This window comes from Perca flavescens, chromosome 10, assembly GCF_004354835.1.
Source record: "Perca flavescens isolate YP-PL-M2 chromosome 10, PFLA_1.0, whole genome shotgun sequence".
In the NCBI taxonomy this organism is placed as follows: Eukaryota; Metazoa; Chordata; class Actinopteri; order Perciformes; family Percidae; genus Perca; species Perca flavescens.
In genome coordinates, this window is record NC_041340.1 from 15,587,957 (window position 1) to 15,613,020 (window position 25,064).

At 40.4% G+C, this 25,064-nt stretch overlaps 1 protein-coding gene across 1 annotated transcript; it reads right to left on the minus strand.

Moving 5' to 3' along the window:
- Positions 1–405: 405 nt before the first annotated feature.
- Positions 406–24,547, minus strand: mcf2a (MCF.2 cell line derived transforming sequence a). The gene is made up of 30 exons (XM_028589290.1): positions 23,994–24,547; positions 18,817–18,885; positions 18,595–18,709; positions 18,135–18,225; positions 16,539–16,658; positions 15,898–16,014; positions 14,809–14,958; positions 14,538–14,653; positions 14,307–14,421; positions 13,938–14,057; positions 13,631–13,822; positions 13,347–13,538; positions 12,931–13,102; positions 11,424–11,494; positions 11,136–11,221; positions 10,913–10,979; positions 10,645–10,760; positions 9,763–9,832; positions 9,565–9,657; positions 9,240–9,332; positions 8,760–8,885; positions 8,426–8,647; positions 6,686–6,778; positions 6,363–6,441; positions 5,728–5,791; positions 4,371–4,471; positions 3,839–3,951; positions 2,818–2,930; positions 2,523–2,626; positions 406–2,440 (listed from the first exon to the last, which is right to left on the minus strand). Exons 1-30 carry the CDS (start codon positions 24,106–24,108, stop codon positions 2,337–2,339), a joined length of 3,399 nt encoding a protein of 1,132 aa, XP_028445091.1. The 5' UTR covers positions 24,109–24,547; the 3' UTR covers positions 406–2,336.
- Between the last annotated feature and the right edge of the window lie 517 nt (positions 24,548–25,064).

Sequence of the window (25,064 nt, forward strand, 5' to 3'; positions counted from 1 at the left end):
GTTATAGATTTTAAAACAATAACTAATTAACAAATGTTCAAATCTTCTTTTTGCATTTGCTATTTCAACTTCAGAGGATATAAGTTATATATAACTAAAAAAAAACTGTAATTTATATTGACTGAATGACCAAATTCCACCATACCAATAATTACAGAAGCAGTCTACATTATAAAGAATGTACAGGTAAAAATAAAATTGTTTAAAATGTTTTAAAGACACTTTCATGATTTGGTATGTGCTTCTGTATTAAACAAAATGAAACAAGTAAATTCTTGTCTACAAGACGCTACAACGCACTGATTGTGTGCACTGTCACTACCCAAGTAGTGTAGCAGAGAAACAAAATGGATCTTTAGAAATCCTTACTTCAAGTGATATCTGAACAAAAACTCACAAAAAGAGCAAAGTCTGCACAACTTTATTATGTTAATTGGCTTCCATTAAAACAAGAACACATAATTAATAGAGTAAATCAGGGTGCATGAAAAGGAACAGCTTTAGTTTTCAGCCAAACATATCATACATATGTTAAAACAAGTATTGAATTATTTCAATTACTAAAACAATTATTGCTAAGCCAGTTTAAGACAGTGACTGTCTAACAATACAAACCTGCTCATTGTTCAGTTGCCATGCATTTTCATCTTAAAGAAACATTCAGCGACAAGCTCAGGCTACTTGGCTCATCAGGACACACACATATTTTAAGCAGGATTTTTTTTGTTTTGTTTTCCAACCAGGAAAATCTGTGCAAAATCTGCAGCATTTTGGATTAAAGTTACAAAGAAACCATCTGACTTCATCATATAAGCTAAAAAATAAATAAAATGGGTTTTTGATATGCTGTCAAGCGTAGTTCCTGTAAAAAATAGAGATGTAATTATATTCGGAGCTGCACAGATACCTCTCAATATATAGGAACAACATGACAGCAAAATACATAAACAAACAACATTGGAAATGTGTAGTGCGGAGCAGCCCCTGCTGCTTTATAGACTCATTTCCATATCAAAAACAGTGAATCAAAGGCAGGCCTCCGACTGGGGCCTCGATTTGACGTTGTAAATTCATATAAGTCTGCAATCAATATTTAATTAAGAGTTTGACACAGAGGGTATATTTCACGTTGGCTGTATGATCCCTTTTAATGGGGAACTTGAGATTAACTGAGCTGTAATGGTGAGGAGGAAGCAATCTGCCTCCGTGAGGGAGGGGTACATGGAGGATAATCTCCCTCTCTCTCTCTCTCTCTTTCTCTCTCTCTCTCTCTCTGTTTCTTCTACACTGAGGAATACATTTCCATCAATATTCATCATGTCTGCTTTTGTCTTACATTACCATCACTGACATGTCAACTGCTCTCTGCATGCAGAGGGTTATGTCTCCCATGACTCCCTAACACATCATACATTCAAGAATAAACAAAGGAAATAACAGCATGACTAAGAGGAAATACACAGTAAGAGAGGTAAAGCGGCAAGAAAAGCACACATTCAGTAGACAGTAGGTGGATTTTTTTGTTTCTCACGTCTATCCACCTTATTAAAGTGCCTTTTGAATATCTGTGAGGTCAGGTTAAAGCAATAACAGAGTATTTGATTTTGCAAACAGTACATACAAGAGACTCCAAAAGAGCAGGAATAAAAAAGGCATTATGGCATGGCACATTTTGGCATTCTAACTCCTAGACTATACAGAAGATTGGTGCCTTAAGGAATGAGATGTAAGAAAAATACAATGAAGTAATTCAATGGATAAATGTCAACTAACTACACAAAGATGAAACACTGAGGTACAATAAATGTTAAAAATGATATAGTATATGTACAAAAGTCTCTGTTTTAAGAAATGTTTCAGGAAAATCCTGGGCTACCATCCATCCAGCACACACTAAGACAAACAGGAACAAACAATCGGAGATACTAGAATCCCGAATACTAGCTGGAATGAGGAAGGGTTTCACAGATTGAGAAATGACAAACTGCTACAGCAGCAACCTCACATCCTGACTTTATGTGTATTACAAATGGAAGATTCTCCACACCAATCAGAAAAGAGGAAGACCAATTGGGGTCCAAAAATCGGCTGTTGATTGTCCAAGAGGGCTAAGCAGTTCCTGAGCCTTTGCACTGGTGCCACAGCACACCTTCACTATCAGAAAACACAAGCCCAGTAGATTGTCAATCATAACCTGGAAGAAAATCAGGTATCTGGAGTCCCACATATTTCTCTTTAATGATTGTGCTGGAGAAAGCAGACGTCACCAAGGAGTGAGGAGTGGGTGGCTGATCAGTAATTGAGACAGCTATGGCTCAACCTTTTCCTTCTGTTCATCATCCACAGGTACATATTAGATTCACATTCTGTGATTTCTTCTCTACGGGGAGCTGAGCTTTCTCGGCTTCAGGTTCCCTGGGTCTACAAGAAAATATACACACTTTAAAAAAGATAATCAAAGTAAAGAAATACTATGGCTCAACATTGTATTGTCATCTTGGAAGTCCATGTCTTTTCTTTACCCCCTAGTCTGGAGGAGTGTGCTCGACTGCTGTCTACTAGAATCAGCCGCAGGCTGGCAGCTGCTATGAAGCCCTCCTGTCGCCGACTCAGGTTTTTCACCAGCCTGAAGGATGAAGGAAAGTCAAGAACAGGTAAGAAGGAAAAAGGGGGAGGAATTAGATAAATAAACTGTTACCATGTTCAGCTTTACATTTGCTTTTAAATGTAAAAGTTACTTTTGCTATATGCTGTACCCTTTCACATATGGGATAGTTTGGCTGATCACTAAGCCACATTGAAAGGCTGAGAACTCACCAGTGTCCCTTGTTGTCTTCACACTGCAGTTGGATGACGTCTCCACATTTGATGATAATGCTGTCTGGTCCATTTTGAAGGCAGTCAGCCAGAGCCCTGTATCTGCCTGGAGACTAGGACAAAAGGAAAACTGTCAGGAACAAAGTAAGTAAAGTCTTATTTATAAGTTAAGACATTGAGCACAAAATATCAAAGAGGCAGGATAGTAACATAAACAACAACCACAACATAGAATTAAAACACAAATAATGTAAAACAAAAGTGTGAAAAAATATTTGTTCATAAAGGTAGTGATAATGATAAAGTGTATTTAAAGAAAGTATTTCATTTAAATTGGATGACCTGGTGCTAAAGAGATGCATGCTGTTTTTACATTTAAACTTGACTATGGGAACATAATATAGACATTAGTTTGCTGACCTGAGAGACTTTAAATTACTATATGGACACAAAAAGAAATATACACTAGTTAGGGGCTTTACCATGTAGAGTCCTTGATAGGTAGCTAGTGAGGAAAGGCCAACACTGAATGAATGTGCTCCGTGCTCTTAATCGTTGTTGTAAGACAGGCTACAGCATTTTGAACCATCTGAAGTCGAGCTACAGCTACTTGGCTCAGGCATAATGTAACTGTATTCGGTCTCCAGTGGTATAAAGTACTTTTATTTACTCAAGTACTGTACTTGTACTTTACTTGGGTATTTCTACTTTCTGATACTTTACTACATTTTGGAAGCAAAAAGGCTATTGTATATTTTTTACTTCACTACATTGACTGATTTTGCATCAATGCATCAATAACTATAATCCAGTGATATAACAAAATATTTTTTTTTAGCATAATGAGTACTTTTACTTTTAAAACTTTGAGTATATTTTGATGCAATTACTTTTGAACATTTAAGTAAGTGTTATTTTGAATGCAGGACTTCAACTTGTAACAGAATTTTTCTCAAAATGGTATTGCTACTTATACTTAAGTCAAAGATCCGAGTACTTCTTCCACCACTGTCGGTCTCACCAGTTGCATCAAAACCTCCTCCTCTGTGTCAGATGGGTGGAAGGTGTCCCGACCTCCAGACCACTTCTCCAGACCCTCACAGATGTCTACCGAGTGATGAGCTCCGGGCCAACCTGTGAAACACACGTTAGGCTGTTACAGGTATTCATGAACGCATTTCTCCAAACACTACACCTTAAAGGCACCATGTAGATACTTAGTTACTATATCGATTATAAAGACCCCTTTGTCACTTACTGGGAAATAAACAAGAACGTAGAATCAAAAGCTAATCTCAGTGGTTGGATCTTTTTCCCCAAAATTCCTTGATGTACCTGGTTCTTCAGGTTAAAGTACACCTGAACTGCTGAGGGGGGAAAAGTCAAATATCTACATCAGTTAGAAATTATGAAGAAAATCAGCAACAGTAGTACAATTCTGTGCCAAGCATGTATGATTTGCATTAATTCCCATAACATTTTCTGTGATTTAGTTTCTAAGTATCTACAGTACTTGATTGTGGCATAGCTGTGTGTGGACTAGATTTACTCACTCTTGCGGTTGTGCTGGTGTTTAGGGGAGTGAGGCTGGGGGTCTGGACTGCTCCTCCCTGACTCAGTGTCCTCCGAGCTCACTGACACCCTCTGCTGCTTGCTGGTGGAACAACACAAAATAACACCAAAGCGTCACCAAATGCTTAACACAGTCGGCAGACCAGCTCAGGATAGATGTTATCCTCAGTCACACAATCTAGGGTCAGCTCTGATCCACACCTCCAACAGCATAGCTGGCCCCAGATCAGTGTCAAGGAACAACTCTGTCCTGTTTCTGTTTTTTCACACAGCCATTCAGGCACTAGCCAGACAGCAGCACAGAGCACAGATCAGCCATCTGCAAGCTTCTCTGTAAAAGTAGGAAGTAACACAGCATGTGTCAACACAAGGGAAGCTCTGGTCTCGATTTATCAAGATCCAAATTTAGAGATTTGGTCACTCCATTATTAAATGCTAAGTAAGAATGTTCCTTGAAAGCAAATTCTACTGTAGCTTGATTAGATCTCAAAAAACCAGCCCTATTTTAAAAACCAGCCGTATAGGAAATTATGAAAAATCATGGGATGAAAACCAAAACTCGTCTTTTTGTCTGCCCTTTGTATTACATGCAAAATAGCAAGAGCAATTGTTTTTCGATACCATGTTAGAAATGCAATGGAGGAGCTGCTAGACACAGGCCTTTCAAAGTGGGGAGGGAGTGTGGGGGTCAGATATGAACCAGAATGGAGGTTATAAAAAGGGGGTGCAGGTGACGATCAGTATGCAAACACAGCAGCCCTGGGTTTTTGGTCCCCAAGCCGGGCTGGGTGGGTCATGCCAGGACAAGGCGAGGTGAGCCAGGCTGAGTTTACCACTGAGCGTTAGGACAGGTCAATGGCGCTGGGGGCGGTGGCCGGGGCGGTGGCCGGGGCGTTGGCCGGGGCGCGGCCGGGGCTGTTGCCGGGGGCTTCGGGGACGGGGGCTCCGGGAACGCAGGCACAGAAACACATCAGCAGACAGCGAGACAAAGTCTAGCCCCGGCAGACAGCCCCTAGGTACCCCTCTGGATGGCCGCATGCCCCTGCAGGTGGGGGATGGGAGGAGTGGGGATAGGCAACCAGACAGCAGTGGACAGAGTTGGGCCTGCGCCCGTTCTCACACACCACTAACACACAAAGCTTCTACCAGGGCAACGTGAAATGATATCATCACTTTCACTCAAGCTGTGATCAGATATGAAAACTCAGCAAATGCTGATAGTAGTGCCAGTGTGTGTTTTGCATATGCCTGTGTGTGTTTGTGCAACTATAGCCTACAGTCATGCACTTAACACACGACTGCAAATACTGTATCAGTAAACAACCAGTAAACACTGACCTCTCAGAGAGTGGTGGAGAAAGCGGTATGTGTCCAACCATTTGGCCATGTTGATATGCTTCATCTGTGAAAAGAGAAAGGAGCTAATGTATTTTATTTTCAGTGCAGGTTATCATTTGATTTTCAACTTGAATATTAACTTTAGTTTTAAACATGTATGTTTATTCTTTAAAAGTGGCAGAGATAGAGATCCCACCCATAATCCAAACTTCACATTGCTTCCATCTGGCCGTAGATACAGGAGCTTTGTCCCTTCTACCATAGCAGACCTAAAGAAAATACCTCACTGAATACTACGTATAGATGTGTGTGTATGTATATATGTGAGCGTGTGTATTCGTGCATTCAAGTATATATGGCGAGACAGGAATGGGCTTGAATGATTATATATGACCATATTTCCACCATATTTGTTTTGCATATTTTTATGTTTTTTGTGAGATATGAAGATGTGCAGATGGTGAAAACATATGTCTACTGTTGAGAATAGTACATTTTCAGAGCTTCCAACCACCTCTCGTGCTCTTGGGCCGTTTGATGCAGTTCAAAGCACGGAATCAAGTAAGTGGACCTTAGATACACTTAGATTCTTATTCCCAGATTAACTTATTATTATTCTTCTGTTATTCACAGACCTCTGAGCAGCTTCTGTTGGTTAGTCAGGATTCTGCGTAGCTCATTGAGCCAGGCCATCTTCACCTCCAATGTAGGAGCCTGAGAGACAACAGAAACATTAAAACAGATGGTCAGTGGATTACAGTATTATGTACTGTATATATTTCTATCTACATTTGCAGCTAAAATGTTGCCATTTCTTTTTGTTAAACCTCTATTTACTGTTCAGTTTATAAAAGCAGTAATAAATAAACAAATAAATAAAATAAGTAATAAACCATCAGCGACGTACTGTATTTCAACTACTGGCAATGCTGGCATTAAACTTCATTCGACTCCTTACCTGAACCACATACACTTCCTCCCTGCCACTGTACCAGATCTCAAACTTCTTCACCTCCCCCTTGACGTTCTCTGTGATCCCCACAGCAGTCATCTGCCAAGAGACATACACTGTTTACACTGACACACACACACAGCATTAGGATGAGCAGCACAAACAGCACATCGTACATCAGACTTACATCATTTAACACATCTGTCCTGTCAGAACACAAACACTCACACACACACCTCCGCTGTGCAACTGCTTCCTCCCAACATCCTCAATAATAAATCAAGAGCAGCAGCTGTTGGTGTGACACCTGCTGCAACACCCTCCGCACATCAACACATACAACAAAAGAAGTCTCATAACAATACAGTACATCAGGTTCTGTGGCCAGCTGGGCAGCTTACACATGTTTAAAGGTAACAACACAGACGCCAACATCAACTAAGTGTCTCCAGTAGATCATTCACTTGATTAAACCTAAGTATAGATCATGTTAGTGACAGGGGTAATGAGTGATTATATGTGATTAACTTTAACCAAGTAATAAACTGTTGTCATAATAAGTTATAAGTGTTACGCCAACCGTTTTTTGGATGTGTCAATTAGGAAACCACCATGAGAAATCCATTCATAGCATTATGTTTTTTAACTCTACATAAGCTGTGTTTAAAATGACTTTCTGGTCTTCTTGTTTACTCATTCGCTGCTGTCTAGTAATTTACACATCAAAGTCAGAAATTGTTAATGTAGAACAGTATGCTATGGACACTACATAGTGCATACATTTCACACTTAGCATTCTGACACTCAGATAAAATGGCAGGATGTAAGTATAGCTTGATAGGTAGCAAATAAAGAGTGATTTCAGGCACAGCAATAGTTTGTTCTTATGTAAAAACAAGTCTGAGTTTATCCACAAAAGTATTTAATAACTCTCCTTGTGATATTTTATATTAACTTAACCTACCTCCCACTAACAAACTGACATTTAAAATCACTTAGAATTTGCTTTGGAGCAACATGGCATTTTCTCACACTTTAGACATCACTAGTCACTCCACATATTGTACAGTACTGTATGCTTACATAGCAGCACACAGTACTGGAATAAGTGATTTCAACTAACGAAATTTTTGTTTTTTGGTATTCATGGTCAAAACATATTTTAACATATTTTAACCAGTGGTGGAGGAAGCATTCAGGTCTAAGTAAAACCAGCATTAATACAGTGTAAAACTACTCTGTATTAGCATCAAAATATACCTAAAGTACCAAAAGTAAAAGTACTCATTGTGTAGAATGGCGTATTTCAGATTCATATATACTGAATTACTGGATTACTGAATTGTTGCTGCATTAATGTGTTTATCACTTTAATGTTACAGCTGCTAACATTGGGCCAATTTGAATTACTTTATATATTGCTGGGTAACTAAACATATAATAATACATCATAATGTATTATTTGATTTCTATTTTGTATTAATAATCTACATCTGCAAAGTAACTAGTAACTAAAGCTGTCAATTAAATGTAGTGCACAAAAAATACAATATTTGCCTCCAAAACGTAGTGGAGTGGAAGTATAAAGTAGCATAAAATGGAAATACTCAAGTACCCTAAAAAGTACAGTACTTGAGTAAGTGTACTTGGTTATATTCCACCACTGATTTTAACCAATATTGGCCGATGTTCCAAAAAGACTGGTGTATTCCTCTAAGACTCAAACAAACAAAGACACAGACCAACCTTGAGACAGTGCTTGAAGCTGTAGCAGGGGGTTTTGTCACAGCCGTCTCCGTGCTCCTCCCTCCGCTTGCAGAAGAGCAGAACTCTCTCGTACAAGAAGAGGTGTCTCTGCATCGGCTTGAAGCGAGCTAGCTCCTTCATGCGTGTGGGTCCTTTCTTATGGCTGATCCACACACTGAACGAACCCTGCATCAACACACGGCCCAGCTCGCAAATGTCACCCTACATATGATGGAAAGAGGAATTTATGTGTGAGCCTTTGTTTTTAACATATTCTCTGTAAAAATGTACATTAGAGAACGTTAATTCAAGTTTAGGAAATGAGAATGTCCACCTCATATCCTGTGATGGCTATCTGATGCATAGAGTCATTGACTGATTTTAACAGGTCCAGCATTGCTGTTAATGCCCCCTGCAGTTCTGAAGTCCCCTCGCAATCTGGGCTGTGTTTCAGAAGTTCCTGAGCACACAAACAAAAGAACACAAACACAAATTCATGCAAAACCACACATACAGTAAACACAGTAGCTATAACATTGAACTCTAGTGGTGAATACATAAAATAAAGAGGGGAATCTGAATGAATTGCTACATGTTTGGGACAGCAGATCTGAATGTGGATTTTTATTTATTTTTATTCACAGAGAATTTTTGAATACACTTAAGATATTATTTGCTGTATTTGCTGATTGGAACTACACATTTAAGGCCAATTTTATGAAAAATATGGCCTAAAATCTTCTGTCTCACATACATGATGAAGGCCATTGACTTTTTCTGCATGTCTATGGTATGACACCACCCCCTGTCTAACCTTAAGCAGCAGCTGATATTTGGTGAGGCGTTGGACTGGTTTCAACAGGTAGGAATCCAGGCCCAGTTTGTGCTCCAGCTTTTTTTGACACTCCTTCACAAGGAAGACAAATGCAAGCACAATGAATAAAAAGTTGGTCAATGATGGCTTTTTAATTGTAACTGTAAAACTACCTAGCTGTATTACTCAGTTTCTATTAACAGTAGAAGTTTAGTATAAAACAAACAGTACTTAAAATATTGTAAACCTATCTTGCATGGCACCAAAACAGTAAATGAATCAGACAAAAATTGCTGTTTGAAAGTGAAATCATGGCAAAATTGACCTGAAAGAAGCCACAGTCTGAGAATTGTCTCCACAGCGCCTCAGAGCGTGGCTTATTCTGACAGTAGCATTCATACATTTGGAAACTCTCTTTCTGGGGAGACAGGAAAGAGACATCTGTTTGAAAAATTTGGAAACAAATGATGCAAGAATAATCAAAATATAAAAAAGCTACGCAACATAACATTTAACAATTTACCCGCTCCAGAAAACAAGCTCCCACACTTTCAGGAGCCTCCAGGCATCCTTCCAGGTCCTGAAGGAAAACCCTGGATTCCCAGAAAGGTCAAAGGCCAAGAATTAGATCTCAATCATCTTAAACCGAACCCTCCCATGCATCAGCTTTAATACAATAACTGCTGTTAGGACCTTAGCCAGCGCCTGTTTCATGGGACTAATCCCATAAGTGTTTCGCATGTACAAACAGTCCTTTTTTGTCATTTGTAAATTTACCTACGACCAATCCATTCAATAAATAACTTTAATTGAACAAATCCATCAGGTTTTATGTTCTTCTCTTTCCTCTACATAGCTTGCTGGTTTGTAACTTTAGCATATACACAAGATCTCGCTAGAGAAACATTAGAAATCAATGAATATCTCTCAGTACCACACACTTATTTCCAGGTAGCATGGCGTATTTGGCCATGCTTTTTACATTCAGTGTTAGTCACCCAAAACATATTTTGTGTATCCTTGAGGTCTAACAAACATGTAGAGTGTTTACAACCATGTTTACTAGGTTGCAGTCTTCTTTTTCTCTGCCTTTGCTGGCACTGTGCTGCATGTCTTAGAGTGTTACCGCCACCTGTAGATCAGTGGAATAGTGTGACACCATTGGTAGGAATGTGTATCGCTAAGTGCCGTTCCTCAAAGGTAACACTTGATAACAAAATGATTTTTCTAAATCAGTTAAGCTATACACTGATTGACCACCAAATCAATGTAAAGCTAACAGTCAAGTTGGAACCACATTTCTCTCCTCATGACAATGTTTTTTGAATCTTTTGCATACTTAACATACATACTTATCTTTGTATTTCAAAGAGGTCCTATGTGACGTGAGGCATTGATCACTTGCCTGCTGTGAAAGTTGTAGATTTCAGGCATGTTTCCAAAGAGGATGTCTCTCTTGCTGCGCAGGATCGGAGGCAGAAGCCCTGACAGAGCTGGGTTGTCCATCTCAGCCCTGTAACCCTGCAATATTTAATCATAGCAACACAATTAAGGAAATATAAGGAGTAATTTAATCAATAACAAACATACAGTACACACATGGGAGAATTAACCATAAAGTGTTACTATTTTTGTGTGACATAAGAAATGGTGGGGGAAGTGTGTTCTCTCACCAGCAGAACTGACAGCAACTCTTCCACATAGATTCTTTCTGTCTCTATGAGTTCCCTCATGACATGACTGTGACACACACACATACAGAAGTAGACACAGAGAAGTAGACAGAGAGAGAGTCAGAGGGCATTATTAGCACTGAACAAAGAGAATCACAAAGTCAACGGCATCAAGAGCAGTACTGAGGACAGACAGATGGGTGGTCAGATGCCTTCTTCTCACCGCTTCAAGAGATCAGGGCTGTCCTCTCCATCCAGACTGTATGAAACGCAGCTCCGGCTCTCCTGGTAGTCGTGGATCACCTCTATCTGAACACACAAAAGATGGACAACACTGACTCTTCCAATTGGATTTGGAGAAAATGTTAATATACCAAACAAATTATTGGACCAAACAGGAAGAGGTAGATACGGAAATGACAAACATTTGGGGGGGGGGTTCAATGCATCTGTGAAAGTGAAAGGAAGTTAAAAAAATTTTAAAAATACAAAATACACATTTTTTCCTTACTTTTCTAGGGTTCTTTCGGGATGCTCTCTTCCCAGGCAGGGAGAGGTCGAAAGTAAACTTCAATCCATCACCTGTAAAAGCCAGATCATTAGCCGCAACAGTTCATCAAAGTGTATGAGTGTAATTCACATACAGTATATTACTATATAATATGATGAGGCATATTGAAGAGATTTAATTAGTTAAATTAAGCACACACACTAAATCAAAACAATATTTTATTTATTGAGCGCGTGCACAATGCGAACACGATAGCCTCAAAGAGATTTGCTTGCCCTTCTTTTATGACCTTTTTATTCCCCAGTAACTTAAAAAAAAACATGAATCAGTCATGATTGGCATTTGAGGTAATCAATGCTAACATTAAAGGTTCAACTTGGAACCAGTATGTAAAGATCCAAAGCAGCGATTGGCACGACTGTCAGTGTGCTTTTGATCCTAGCAGCTGAATCCTTACATGATAGTTCAAGCTCAACTGAGCCCTCGCATGTGCCATGTTACATTCATCAGTGGTATGCATGCAAGTGTGCACATACATACATACATACATACATACATACATACATACGTGCACATATACATGTACAGAATCCAATCGATCAAAGCTAACCACTTTTCCCTTCATCTTCTCTCTTAAATGGCTGCTGTCCCTAGTATCACCAGGGGTTCACAATCACTTTCATTCTCTTTCTTGTTATTACTCTCATTAGTATGGCTTCATATCATGAAGAACAAAACCTTAAAGAAATGAATGGACATAGAAAAAGCCCCAATTGATTGAGACACATTCAGTGGATACAATAGATACGTTCAAATGAAAAGAAAAACACGGCAGATAACACATACAATATTAATTGGGTACCACTGTACTGTATATGGTTAGCTTTGTGCAACGTCCCTTGAGACACAAAGGGAGATGAAAGGTTCTTTAATGTATATGAACCACATATGGTTTTATAGCAGCTATCCTGACTAATAGAGGCGTCAGGTATTTCCCAGCGGACTGATTATACCTTCTACCCTCGCTCCAGCTTGTTTATAAAGGTGGCCTGCTAACCCCAGAGCATATTCAGGACACCTTAGGCCTACTGTGATGTGTTAATTTAACCATGGTCCCTAAAGGAAAGATGCAAGGGGGGGAGGGGGCGAGGGGAGGGATTGGTACCAGGCCATGAGGGCTGGGACAAGACCCCATACTGGGCCTGGGAAACATGGGAGGGTGGTAGGGAGATGGTTAATTTGAAGAAAGCCTACTATACATGCTGTAAACTAGGGCAGCTAACTAAAGGCAAATGTTGTTTATTCAACTGCGCTGTGGAGATAGGTCTGGCAATGCAAGACTAATTCAACTGCAACAAAGATCATTCTTTCTGCAAGCGTACATGAATGAGCTGACACAATCTCTATTTCAAATATTTCTCTTGAGACATGACTGTGTGTGTGTGTGTGTGTGTGTGTGTGTGTGTGTGTGTGTGTGTGTGTGTGTGTGTGTGTGTGTGTGTTGTACCATGTTTTGGGGAGAAGAGCGGGGACTTGGCACGTGGTGGGTTTTCAGGCCTGGGGGCCACCAGTTGGATCGGTCGCACGTGTTTATCAGCCAGCTTTCTTAGAGAAGCCTGTCGGCTCTGGATCATCTGCTGCACTGTTGCATGCTTCTCAAGCGTTTTCCCTATCTGGGCCTACCAGAGAGAGAGAAGGACACAGAGGTAGGAAATTAAATTGTGATGTAAAATCCAGAAAAAGTGCTGGTATTGAGAAACATAAACACGGAAATGATTGCAACAAGGTCATTGTGTATGCTTGACACATGTAGTTTTATAAACAGGTTTTATGTTAGTTTCAAGGTTAAATAAATAGCTTCACAAGTTTTATTGCTCAAGTGGATGGTCTAAAAATCTCAAAATTATTGTTGTGGTCACTGACCTGCAGCTGAGGTGTGAGGACAGCCTCGTACTCGATGGCCAGGATGTCAGGTCCTAAGCTAAGCATAGACGGGGCCCCCTCCAGAAACTGCTCAATGTCCCTCAAAGCAGCCTGGGCCCCTTCCTTAGACTGGTACTTATCTATCAGCTGATTGGCCAGCAGATATGCTCCACCATCACACCAAGTGTGGGCCTGAAGATGGAGAACACATGTGTATCGCTGAAAAATAAAAATCTGTGAGTGCTGATGTGTATTTGTGTGTGTGTAGATACACGCCTCAATACCTGTTCAAGACAAAGTAGCAGCTGGTGTGTTTGCAGAAGACGAGTGTGTTTGGCCTTTAGAGCAGCATTGAGTGTATCACAGTAGTGGCGAAGCTCGTTGCAGCGCTGCATGATGAGAGCCATGGCATAGTGGTGACCAGCTGATAGCTGGTGTCCGTGAAGGATGATGATCTGAGCTCGAGACATCACCTCCTGATTGAGCCAACAAAGAAATAAAAGAAGGAATGAGTCCATTATTTTGGACACACTGTAACCACTATATGCATCTGTATAAGTGCTGTTATTTTCAAATATTGCTAACACTGACCTGTGCGTTTGATTCTAGACTGTCCAACCTTTTGAGAGCCTGTTCTGTTTGGACCAGAGTGTCAACAGATATGGACAGCTCCCTCTCCTGAGCCGTCAGATGCTCCAGACACAACTCCATCTAGACAAAAAACACACACCATCAGATACACACAGACTAAAAAGTAAAACAACACCAGTCTAAAGCCAACCTGGTGGCTCCTAGAGGCATTACAACCTACGTTAAAACTTGAGCCTGGGAACTGCAAAAGGCAATAGCTCATCAAGTGCCCAAAATGATGATGTTATCCTCTGGGGAGTATGAAAATATGGGCACAAACACACAAAAACATACATACATGTAAACATGATAAATATATGGAGTCCTTACTTCCTGAAAGCTTTGTTCGTATCTAAGCAATTGTAGGTACTGATGGAGTTTCAGATGATGCTTCTCAAAGAAGCCATCGAAGGCTGACTCCATGTCTCTGAGCTGAGCAAGAAGCCTAAAAAACAGGGTGACATTGCCATCATTCACTGTAAAGCGCTTAGTAAAGTATATGAGGTTTACAATTCGGCTATAAATGTGAGCATTTTCTTAAACCAAAGAGAGCAGCCTTACCTCTGTACTGTCTCCCAGTCCAGCCTCACATCCCACTGGGAGTCATCCTCCTTTCCCGAACTCTCCAGGCTTGCGAGAAGATGACGACCTTCCTTTGACACAGACCTGATTGCATCCTGTCAAATACAGCAATATTTACATAATAAATGAGCAGTATTCAGAATGGTACTTCATAAAATACAAATAGATCCTTTTGCAAAACAAAAATTGGTTATCATTGCGATAAATAAATGAATAATTGCATCTTGTATGAAAACATTTTAAAGCTCACCTTGAGTTTCCTGTACTTGTCAGTGTGAGACTCAAGGAGATACTCGATGGCTTTCCCCTCATCAGACAGCGCCGTCTCTGCCAGCTCGGTGCCAAAGCCCTGTAGCATCTGTGCAATGTCTTTGACTGTGACAGCAAAACTTTCAATAGCCTGTAGTCGAAGCAAAAAATACAGAGACCCGTGAAAGGAGAACAATCTGTGTCTCAGTGTCCTTAAGATATAGAGCCCTTGGTGGATTTCTGACAGCAACAATGCACCAAGACACATCAGTATCTAGGGTGAAGATATAGGAGGGAGACACAGCACAACCATCCTACACACTGGAAAGGTTTAAAAAATTTCAACCAGTAGCTTTATCAAACTGGTAATATATATCCCAGTATATATACAGTACAGGCCAAAAGTTTCTCACTCAATGTGTTCCTTTATTTTCATGACTATTTACATTGTAGATTCTCACTGAAGGCATCAGAACTATGAATGAACACATATGGAATTATGTACTTAACAAAAAAGTGTGAAATAAATGAAAACATGTCTTATATTTTAGATTCTTCAAAGTAGCCACCTTTTGCTTTTTTTGATACAATGCAAACCCTTGGTGTTCTCTCAAGGAGCTTCATGAGGTAGTCACCTGAAATGGTTTTCACTTCACAGGTGTGCTTTGTCAGGGTTAATTAGTGGAATTTTATCCCTTATTAATAAAAAAGCAAAGGGTGGCTACTTTGAATAATCTAAAATATAAGACAGGTTTTCAGTTATTTCACACTTTTTTGTTAAGTACATAATTCCAGATGAGTTCATTCATAGTTTTGATGCCTTCAGTGAGAATCTACAATGTAAATAGTCATGAAAATAAAAAGGAAACACATTGAATGAGAAGGTGTCCAAACTTTTGGCCTGTACTGTATATACTGAGACCAATAAATATACAGTATCATCCTTGACTGTGCCAATATGTTCATGAGCATATTGGCTCAGTCGTAGAGGTGAACCTAAAAAAATAAAATAAAATAACAGGGAGATGATGAAGAATGACACTGTATATTCATTGGTCCCAGTATGTTTCAGAATTGACGTGTAGCTTACTGTTCGTAAAACAATCCAGTCACTATGACAATAGTCCAAAGTGCCTCCAAACTCTGAAGTCAGCTGGTTCTCATCGATGTAGTGCAGCAGGTCTGTGACCGAGCTCAGCATCACCACCTAAAGGTGCAGACAAAATCTGAGACCTCACAAAGAACACTTTGTGCTTTTAGCAAAGTTACAAGAGTGGCATAATCATGTCTTCCCTTGTATGTATATCTTTACCTAGTGTTTTTGAAATACATAATTGATTCATTTTCTTTTATTAAATTGAAAAATAGTTTGGGTACATCTCTTTGCCATAAGGGAGGAGGTATGATTGGTCATTAAAGGGTCATTAGAACCACTAGCATGTCCATGAGGTTGTTCATAATAGCCACAGTCTTTGGAAATGGCATGACAAACATCAGATATTTTTTACCTATAATTTACAAATTAAAGTACTTAGATCACCAGAATATTAGAAACATCCTAGGATAACCCACTTTATGATAGTATTTGTTTCAAAACTGAAATCAACATGTTTTCTTGGCTGTGTCCACCACAGAACATTTTGACTCATGGAGATCAGGGTTGTAACAAGAACGAGGTGTACCTTGTTGTGATGTGGGACATGTTTGGTAACTGAGGAGGAGCTGCCTTACTGGCATCTTGAGCATGAAGTCCTCTTGGCTGAAGCGAAAGCCAATATCAGTAACAGTGCGGTGGAAGAAGCTGGTGGGTCGGAGCACCAAGACCAAGTGAAGGTTCCCCGGAAAGGAGGCCTTGAAGAGGGAAGAGATGTTCACTGTCATATTGATGATGCTGCATATGAAGGTGGATTCGGTATAAAACTTTGTATTTAAGCTCAAAGTGCAACACAGACTAACTCCTGTATGCAGAGGAAGAGATATGAGCGGAGAAGAAAAAGCATTAACAAGCTCTAATCCTCCACATCTAACAGGAGAGACTTCAGGTCTCAACCATTCTGTCACTCAGACGATTACTGTCAGCCTAATGGATTCATGGTTCAGTCAGTTCACCCTTTTCACACTTCATATGCTGCATTTCATCTTCAAGTCGTTTGAGGTCCTTGCCTGACTGTGTAGGAATTTCTGCTCAGTTCTCACATCATACTCAACTACATACTACACTGTATTACAGCAGTATATCTAATCTAATCTAATCAAGCCTACTGCAGCTGTATTGTAAAAAATAAAGTAAAATAAAGGAATTTGATCCAAAACAAAAATCTCAATTCAGACTTTCACATTTACATCATAGGTAAAGTGATGTAAAATCATCCTCTGCAGCAGGATTTATATGCAATGTTGCCTCCTATGTATTTTGTCTTGTAATATACCTATTGTTTCCTTGTCTTGAAATACTGTATCGCCAATAATGCATGCATTTGGGTGTGACGCAACTTCTGCAATTCATTTATCCTGACTCGACCACGAAGGGTCAATAACTCAAGCTTCTGATTTCAGGATAAACATGCATTCAAAAGCCACACATCGGTCTGTTGAGGTTTCACACACAGCCAGTTGCATGACTAAGCAAATGTGCGCTCTGCACCGCAGTGCTACACACCGCACAGCAGTCGGTGCCACTGCCGCATTCACCCTGCCCGCCCAAAAACTTCACCCCAAACTCTTCACACGGTGAATACAACTAATCAGCAGCTCATTACCGGGCTCCGGCGGATCTTCGGCATTCCCTGCCGGTAAAAGCAATCATACATGGTGTTAGAAGCCATCTCGGTTAAATGCAAGTTCCCGTCCGTCCGGTGGAAATCGGTGCCAAGCTAAGGTATGCAGCTGACGCCGGCTGCCTGACCACAGCCGCTGCTGCTGCTGCCTCTCAGACGGAGGGTGGCAGCGCTGACTGCAATGTTTCCCTCCCGCCCGCCTTCCTCCTCATCCTCATCACCCCGCGTCATCACACAGTTTTTGCTTACTCATTCATTTGCAGCAATATGCAGTACAGACAGCGTTTCCGCTTCTCTTCAAACTACACACCACATGGAATTATACACGAAGCCGAAAATCCCTTTGATAGTATGTACACAAAAAATTCTTGTTTGAGCTGATAGGTGCCGTGCAGGTACTGCTCAGGTTTTCAGCACCATGGACAGTGATTCATAAATAAATCAGTAGCATATGCACACAGCTACTGTATTTTGCAGCTCACAAGCAACGATCGGTCATATACATGATGTCTAAACAGATGGCCTTGATGAAATAAAAAATTAAACTCACTGCTATTCTGGCAAGTGCAGTTTTGATAGAGGCCCATGTATCCAGTCTTCGGTCTAAAATGATGATAAATTTTACTCCAGGTTGTCTGGTTCTGCAAGAAACATTAGGCAATTGTATACAGCTTTAATGTCATTGTGTGCAATTATTGAGGATTTGGTGATAAGACCAGTCAAGAGCAGATGAATTAGTCAAATCATGTCATTTATAGGTGCTTTTACAACTACATACATTAGTTCTTTATCATTCAAAATTCACTGCAATGGCATGACACAATGTAAACTTTCCTAATCTATTGGGAGAGAAAAAGAGGTTTGGACATAGAGGGCATCAGTAGGACATCTGACACTATGGAGCAGGAAAGACCAGCTGTGCTTAGAATACAAGCGTTGGGTTTTTGGTGCACTGCAGACAGTCAGAGAGAGGGAGAGAATCAGACAGAAATAGACGAAAGAGGACGCACCGAGGGATGAGTGTGAGGTATGTAAAGACTTTGGCTAAAGCTTCTTCGGGAATGTCACTGAAAGCGGAGCACTCTGGGAGGGTGATGATGACACTGGAGTCTTCCCCACGGCCCCCTGGGAAGAAAGATATAAGCAATCAATTTTATTTTTGAGATTAGTACAGGTGGGACACCACCTGTCACTAAAGACTCTTATTGAGATATGACTAAACAAGGCCTCACCTGACAGGTATGCCACCTGTTTCTCTATGTAGCCTCCCACCTCCTTCAAGCTTACAGGGACAGTCACCTCTGGAAGAACACACACAAATTATAACGGCTAAGGGAATTGGTGTGCACTAGAAAACTGAGGGTCTCCACTATAAACCAAACTTTACTTTAATTAAAACAATAAGTTGAAAATGTGAGTCCACATAAAATAAAATAATTGTGAATCTGAGAGCTGTTTCATAGTCTCTAAAACACACAAAACCACAGTCTGATGAAGTCACTTGGCCTAAATAATGTTTCAAAGGCTTTTCCACTGTGAAGACCACTGAAGCATTTGTCACTGAAGTTTTGACATAAAAGTGCTAGAGACTCATACCTATCAGCTTTGATCTGAAAATAGATTGTTGCTATTCCATGACAATAATCAGCAGATACTGTATATATGCTGCCTTACTGTGGTAGATGTAAATCCTGCATCTGGTGCAAATTTGACAATGACATCATTAAAATGCATTATCTCATTTACTGTACAGCATCTGAAGTGATGTTGGTGTAGTGTGAAGTTAACTGGCAGATAGCCTGGTGTCTCATGCTTGGTGCCTTTGATGTTCTTGTCTGAGTGTCCAATAAATGCACACAGTCTCTTGTAGAGCAGTCAGTGCAGTTCATATGCGCTTTGGTGCACCAAGAATCACTCAACCACATGTGTAGAAAGCAGACACAACGACACGTTAAGACTGTTTACATATGCTCACATTTCATTTACTGCATTTAATGCATATAGGGGAAGATCTTAAGCAGAGTTAGGGACACTTTAATATAACTTTCCATCTTTCTCCCAAACATTAACTAACAACACACATACTGTAGGAACGAAAACTAAGTAGTGTTAGGGCACTTGCTTATTAGAGCCATACTAAACTACATGTTCAGCAGTTAATGCAACAGATCAACAGGGCAGTCAATTTGCTCACAATTCATTGTTTCCTCATCCATAATGGATTTAGGAGAATTAGAAAAACAGCTTAAAAAAATGACAGAGGGGAAAAAATGAGCTCTACTGGTAACTGCTGAAACCCAAGCTGGGCCAGAGCAGGACCAATGAGAGAGGAGAAGTTATATACAGTGTTGTTTTTGATAACCATCCAGTGTCCGTCAGGGTGTATGTACATTGGGGGGAAACACACTAATAGTTATACAGTTAAGTATTTGACCCTTGCTGATTTTGCAGGTTGCCCAAAAGACAAAAATGTCAGGGACAAACACCATGTTAATATTTTGTACGGTTTTTATAGTTGGTGACAAGGTTTGTGCAATGAGCTCTACTGGTAACTGCTGAATATTTGATATGCATCTGTAACAGAGAGGAGCTGAGCCAAGCTGGGCCAGAGCAGGACCAATGGCTGTACTGTGCACACACAGACACTGGTAACTGTGGTCCCAGCTGCCTTCAGTTGATTCATCAGTTCCCCTTGTGGTTTTGGGATGATTCCTCACTGTCCATGATCAGGGACACCCCACGAGGCAAGATCTTGTGTGGAGGCACTGGAATAGTTATATAACTATCTATACCATGTGCCAAGTTGAGACAGGTATTAAATAAATAGATGCCATGTTGTTAACATTTTTCATTGGGATAAGTGCAATATAAAGGCATATTGTGCTTTAAATTATTTATATAAAACAATGTGTGAGCTAGTGAAATGTATGTGTTTATGTAATGTAAATGAGTAAGTTTCAAGCTCATAAATAAGACGCCAATGACATAATCTGCTAAACAAATTATTGGACCAGTTGATGGAAAAAAAAAAACAACACACTGATACACAAGCACACACACTGCGGACCTCTACTGTATTTGATCAAGGAAGAGCAGCCAGTGCTGCAAACTGCAACGCTGTTGATAAACTTGTGGAGATATGGTACTCTCTGTTCATGCTGCCCAACTTCCAGCACAGCCCATGATGGAATTCATTTAAGGACACTGCCAAATTAAATGCCTTGTAGTCGGTCAATCAAACAAGGGAATGAATAAAGTACTGTTTAGCATAAATAACTCACTTATACACACTCATTCTAAACAGTTAAAGGTTATCAAAGTAGGAAATGCTGTGGTTTTCTTTGAGCTGGCATGATGTCCTTTCCAGATGACATGTAGGGTGGTGTGCACAGGCGAAAGTCAAATAACCTCTGTTTACTCCTCTGCTCTTACACACGGAGAAAGAAGAATGTTTGCCAGTGTGAATGGAAAAAGAGATTTGGTGCCAGTCAGTAACAGATCTAGACTCCAAGAGCAATCCTTACAGTCTGCATACAAAGCTGACGGCTAGGAGCTTATCTCTGTTGTCCAAACAGTGATAACCATCTGCACTGAATTCATTGCATACAGCTTCTATAAAAAGCATTCACCCATGTACTTTTTCGCTTTTTATTATTTTACTACATTGAATCATGGTTTTTTTATTTGACTTTTTTTAAACAGTGATTAGTGTGGGGAAAATCTCTACAAAATGAGGCATGTCAAAGGGGTGAGTATACATTTTATAGACACCATAAGACGTCAATATAAATAGGTTGAAAGTATAGTAAACCCACACATGTTGAGGCTGTTTGAACGTGACTTCTGTCTGAATGTTAACTAAAGTGTTAAGACCCAAAAAGCAGAAACATGTAATCCCTTGCAGAGCAGAAATCCCCTCTTACACATGAACATGTTCATAGTACACAGAGGCCTAGCCTCATAGTGTTTTGGGTCATGAGATATTTTTCTAAACAAAGCTTTCAATGCTAAGGGGATTAAACTGGTGGGTGGCATTCTGATAGAAAAGGGTAAAAGAAAATTGTGGATTTTACCCACTGGGATACAGGAAAACTAGATTGGTTTTAGACCAGAAAGGCTTAGATAGTAAAACCCTAGTCAATAGCTTCACATATATTTGGCTGGGGAGCCCATATGACAGAAATGTGAGTATTTTAGAAGACATTTGGTAGTTTTTAGAGCGTTATTTGACACTAATAGATCAAAATATTTTGTGCTGTGAAAGGAGGAATATTTTTGGTTTACCAATGCTACTGTATGAGCTGCTAGCCTTTATAGTGTTAATTCATCAACAACTTGGAAAACTTGGAAAAGCACATCTTTATAAATACAACTCTGTGCTCATTGATGCTGAAACTTGCAGGAGCAAACATGGTAAACAGGTTAAAATGTCTCATCAAGTGATGTTTAAGCACTGAAAGGAGTTGAGGTGTCAGTTCTGAAAGCATTTCAAATTTCAGCTTCACATTGATTCCTGTAAGCAACTGACCTACAGGTGATACAGGCGAAGAGTTAGTGCTGAAAGCAGCTGTAAGCTGAAAAGTAAGAGATGAAAGCTACTGAAAAGTCAGTTAATTTATACCATAGACTGTTAATATTATACAGACTATGATGCATACACACGGAAAGCAGTTAAACAGTTCAAGTGTAAGAGACAAACCTAGTTGGACTGTCATTTGAAAAGTAATCAATGAATTTCAGTTAAAACTGAAGTGTTGGAGATAGTTGAAGTGTGTGCAATGTGAATAACTGTTTGAAAGCATACACAGCAGTAAGTTTAGGTCATTGAACTTTCGGTTGAAGACTATGTTGAAGACTGTTGTCTAGCTAACATGCAGTCACTGAAGACAGAACATTTTACTTTGACTGCGCTATGGCCTTTGTAGGTGACTCATAATGATTCACACGGCTTTCTGTCATACAATATTATTAGACAGTGTGGTGTTGACCATACTGCTGTCACTGCAGAGAAAATTATATTTGTTCATGGTATACTGTACCAGCTGGAATACTTGATTACAGTATAACACAGACTTTAACTGATAAGCAGGACAACACCAAAAGGGAGATTTAGACTGTACTCTTCTATTGGGTGTTGCCTAACAACACAGTCATAAGGCCCTGTGTCACGAGTAGTGTTTATATTCTAGGTTTACTTTGCAATGCTAAAATTTTTTAAAGGAGCCAAAGAAGGCTCACACACTTGTGGTATAGAAGGGAGAGGGCAATAGGTGAGCTACGTAAAGGATCATGTGTTTTTACTCATAAAGTAAATGCTGAATCTATGGTTATTGTTTCATACAGCAGTGTGTTCTTCATGCTCACCACTGCATCCTCTGTAAACAGATTAGGACAAACCCAGAGAGTGAGGCTCACATTTCACACAGAGAGAAAAGACAACCTTGCCTGGTATGAATAGAAACTTAGCGTGGCCTTGTCTCTGTTACCTACACAGCCCAGACCAGGTGCAATGAACCCACATTAGACATAAAAAGGCAAAGGCCCATCAATTAAACAATAACTCAAGGCTGTCAAGAGCCCAACGTAATCACATTAGCCTCTGGAGGAAGCTCCTCCATGGAGTCGTCAATCACATCAGGTGTTATTTCTGTCCATCATCTTACCTTCTTTCTCCATTTTTTTCTGCCTTTTGCAAGACATATACCTTCAGAGTGATGACTGACAAATGATAAAGGAGATGTTGTTTTTGATGATTCTTATGTTAATGACATTATTTTATCAAAATGACCATAACCCTTTCTCCTTTTCTGTACTATATTCAATTGCTGTTTTAGGATAAAGACTTAACTGTTGACTGTTCATTAGCCTCGTAGCTTAATACATGACACAGCAACATACCCTGAATATTAAAAGCTGCATTATGTGCTTTGTGAACATCCTATTTTTTCGTTCAAATGGTACAACGAAAAAGTACATCAGCAGCATGCATTTTATTTCCATCACTATTCCACTCTCTACAACCCACAGTCCACAGATATTCAGGCTACAAAATATCCCTATGGATGAATATCTATCCATCTGTGATGGCTTAAAATAGCTGACATAATCCCTGCAATGGCCCGGTGTTGGAGCAAAGCTGCAGGAACTGGCACATCAATAATACTGACTAACCTAGAGGGTGCAGTTCTCTCTACCTCCTCTAATTGTTCTCAGAAGTTACAAATGAGCACAGCAAATCAAACTCAATGGTGCAGGCTACAGTGCTTTTAGGTTTCAGTCTGCTGAATATAACAATGCCAAATGTAGTTGTAATGGGAAACAGTTTCAGAGCACATACAGGATTATATTGAAAAGCCTGCTAGCGGCCAACAGAAGTTAAATGAGGACAGTCAGCATCATGTTAACTCACGCTGCAGAATGCTCTCCAGCTGGGACCCTGCCTGCAGAAGGCAGCGGTAGCCCTCCATCTCCCCCTTGGACCCTTTCTCCTGCTCTCTCTCCCCCTGCAGTGAGGCCGGGCCCATTCCCTTAGTCTCTGACAGAGGATCAGGCTGGGAGAACTGATGCTGTCGTGGGAGGTATTGACAGTAGTTCAGGCCTCATATCCTCTTCAGAGTCCTGTAGCCCTGCATAGTGTTCCTATAATCGAGGAAGAGGGAAACTTGTGCCCTCCCGCCTCTGTGGGTCCCAAGATCCAGACGGGATAGTTCCTGGAGGCTGCTGCTGGATCTTCCTGACCTTGAGCTGCACAGAGGGCCTCCACACTGAGCAGCACACTTACAACAAGAGACCTGTCCACATAAGCAGAAAACAGTGGTTTCCTGTCCTCGCCCAGACAGGGTGTAATGAGCTTTTCCCCTCATACATACACACACACACACAACACTAGTGCTGGCAGACACAAGTAGCTGCTGCTCTTAGCAGCTACTTCAAAACAAACTAGGCTCCATCTGGCTACTGCTGTCTGTCTCTCTCCCTCCCTCTCTCTCTCTCTCTCTCTGTCGCCCCTCCCTCTCTCTCTCTGGGCTTTAGTGCGTCAGCTCTGCACCGAGCAGAGCTCAAGTCTGCTCCTGACACACTGCCAACTCCCTCCCAACTTTTCCGTAACTTCACACTACCTCATGCTCCTTTTTGCAGTTTTCCATGCCTTCAGTATAATGCTGACTGTACTACAGTAGGCTGGATTGTTAGGCTCCCATGTTCACGTCCCCACTTTATTCAGCTCTACTATAATATAGATGCACACACAGTGTTGAATAGATCTATTGTAAACAGAAAATGAAAATGTATCCACACCCTTTAGCCAACAACTTTGGCCCATGCTAAGTACAGCCTTTAATACACAATAATCACATTCAAACCGAACAAATATGAAAGGGTGTCATTGTGAACATACAGATACACAGAGCCTTTCTCAACTCAACCCCCCCACTGCTATGCCCACAACTACTCTGAATGGATGAGTGTTCATTAACAGCAG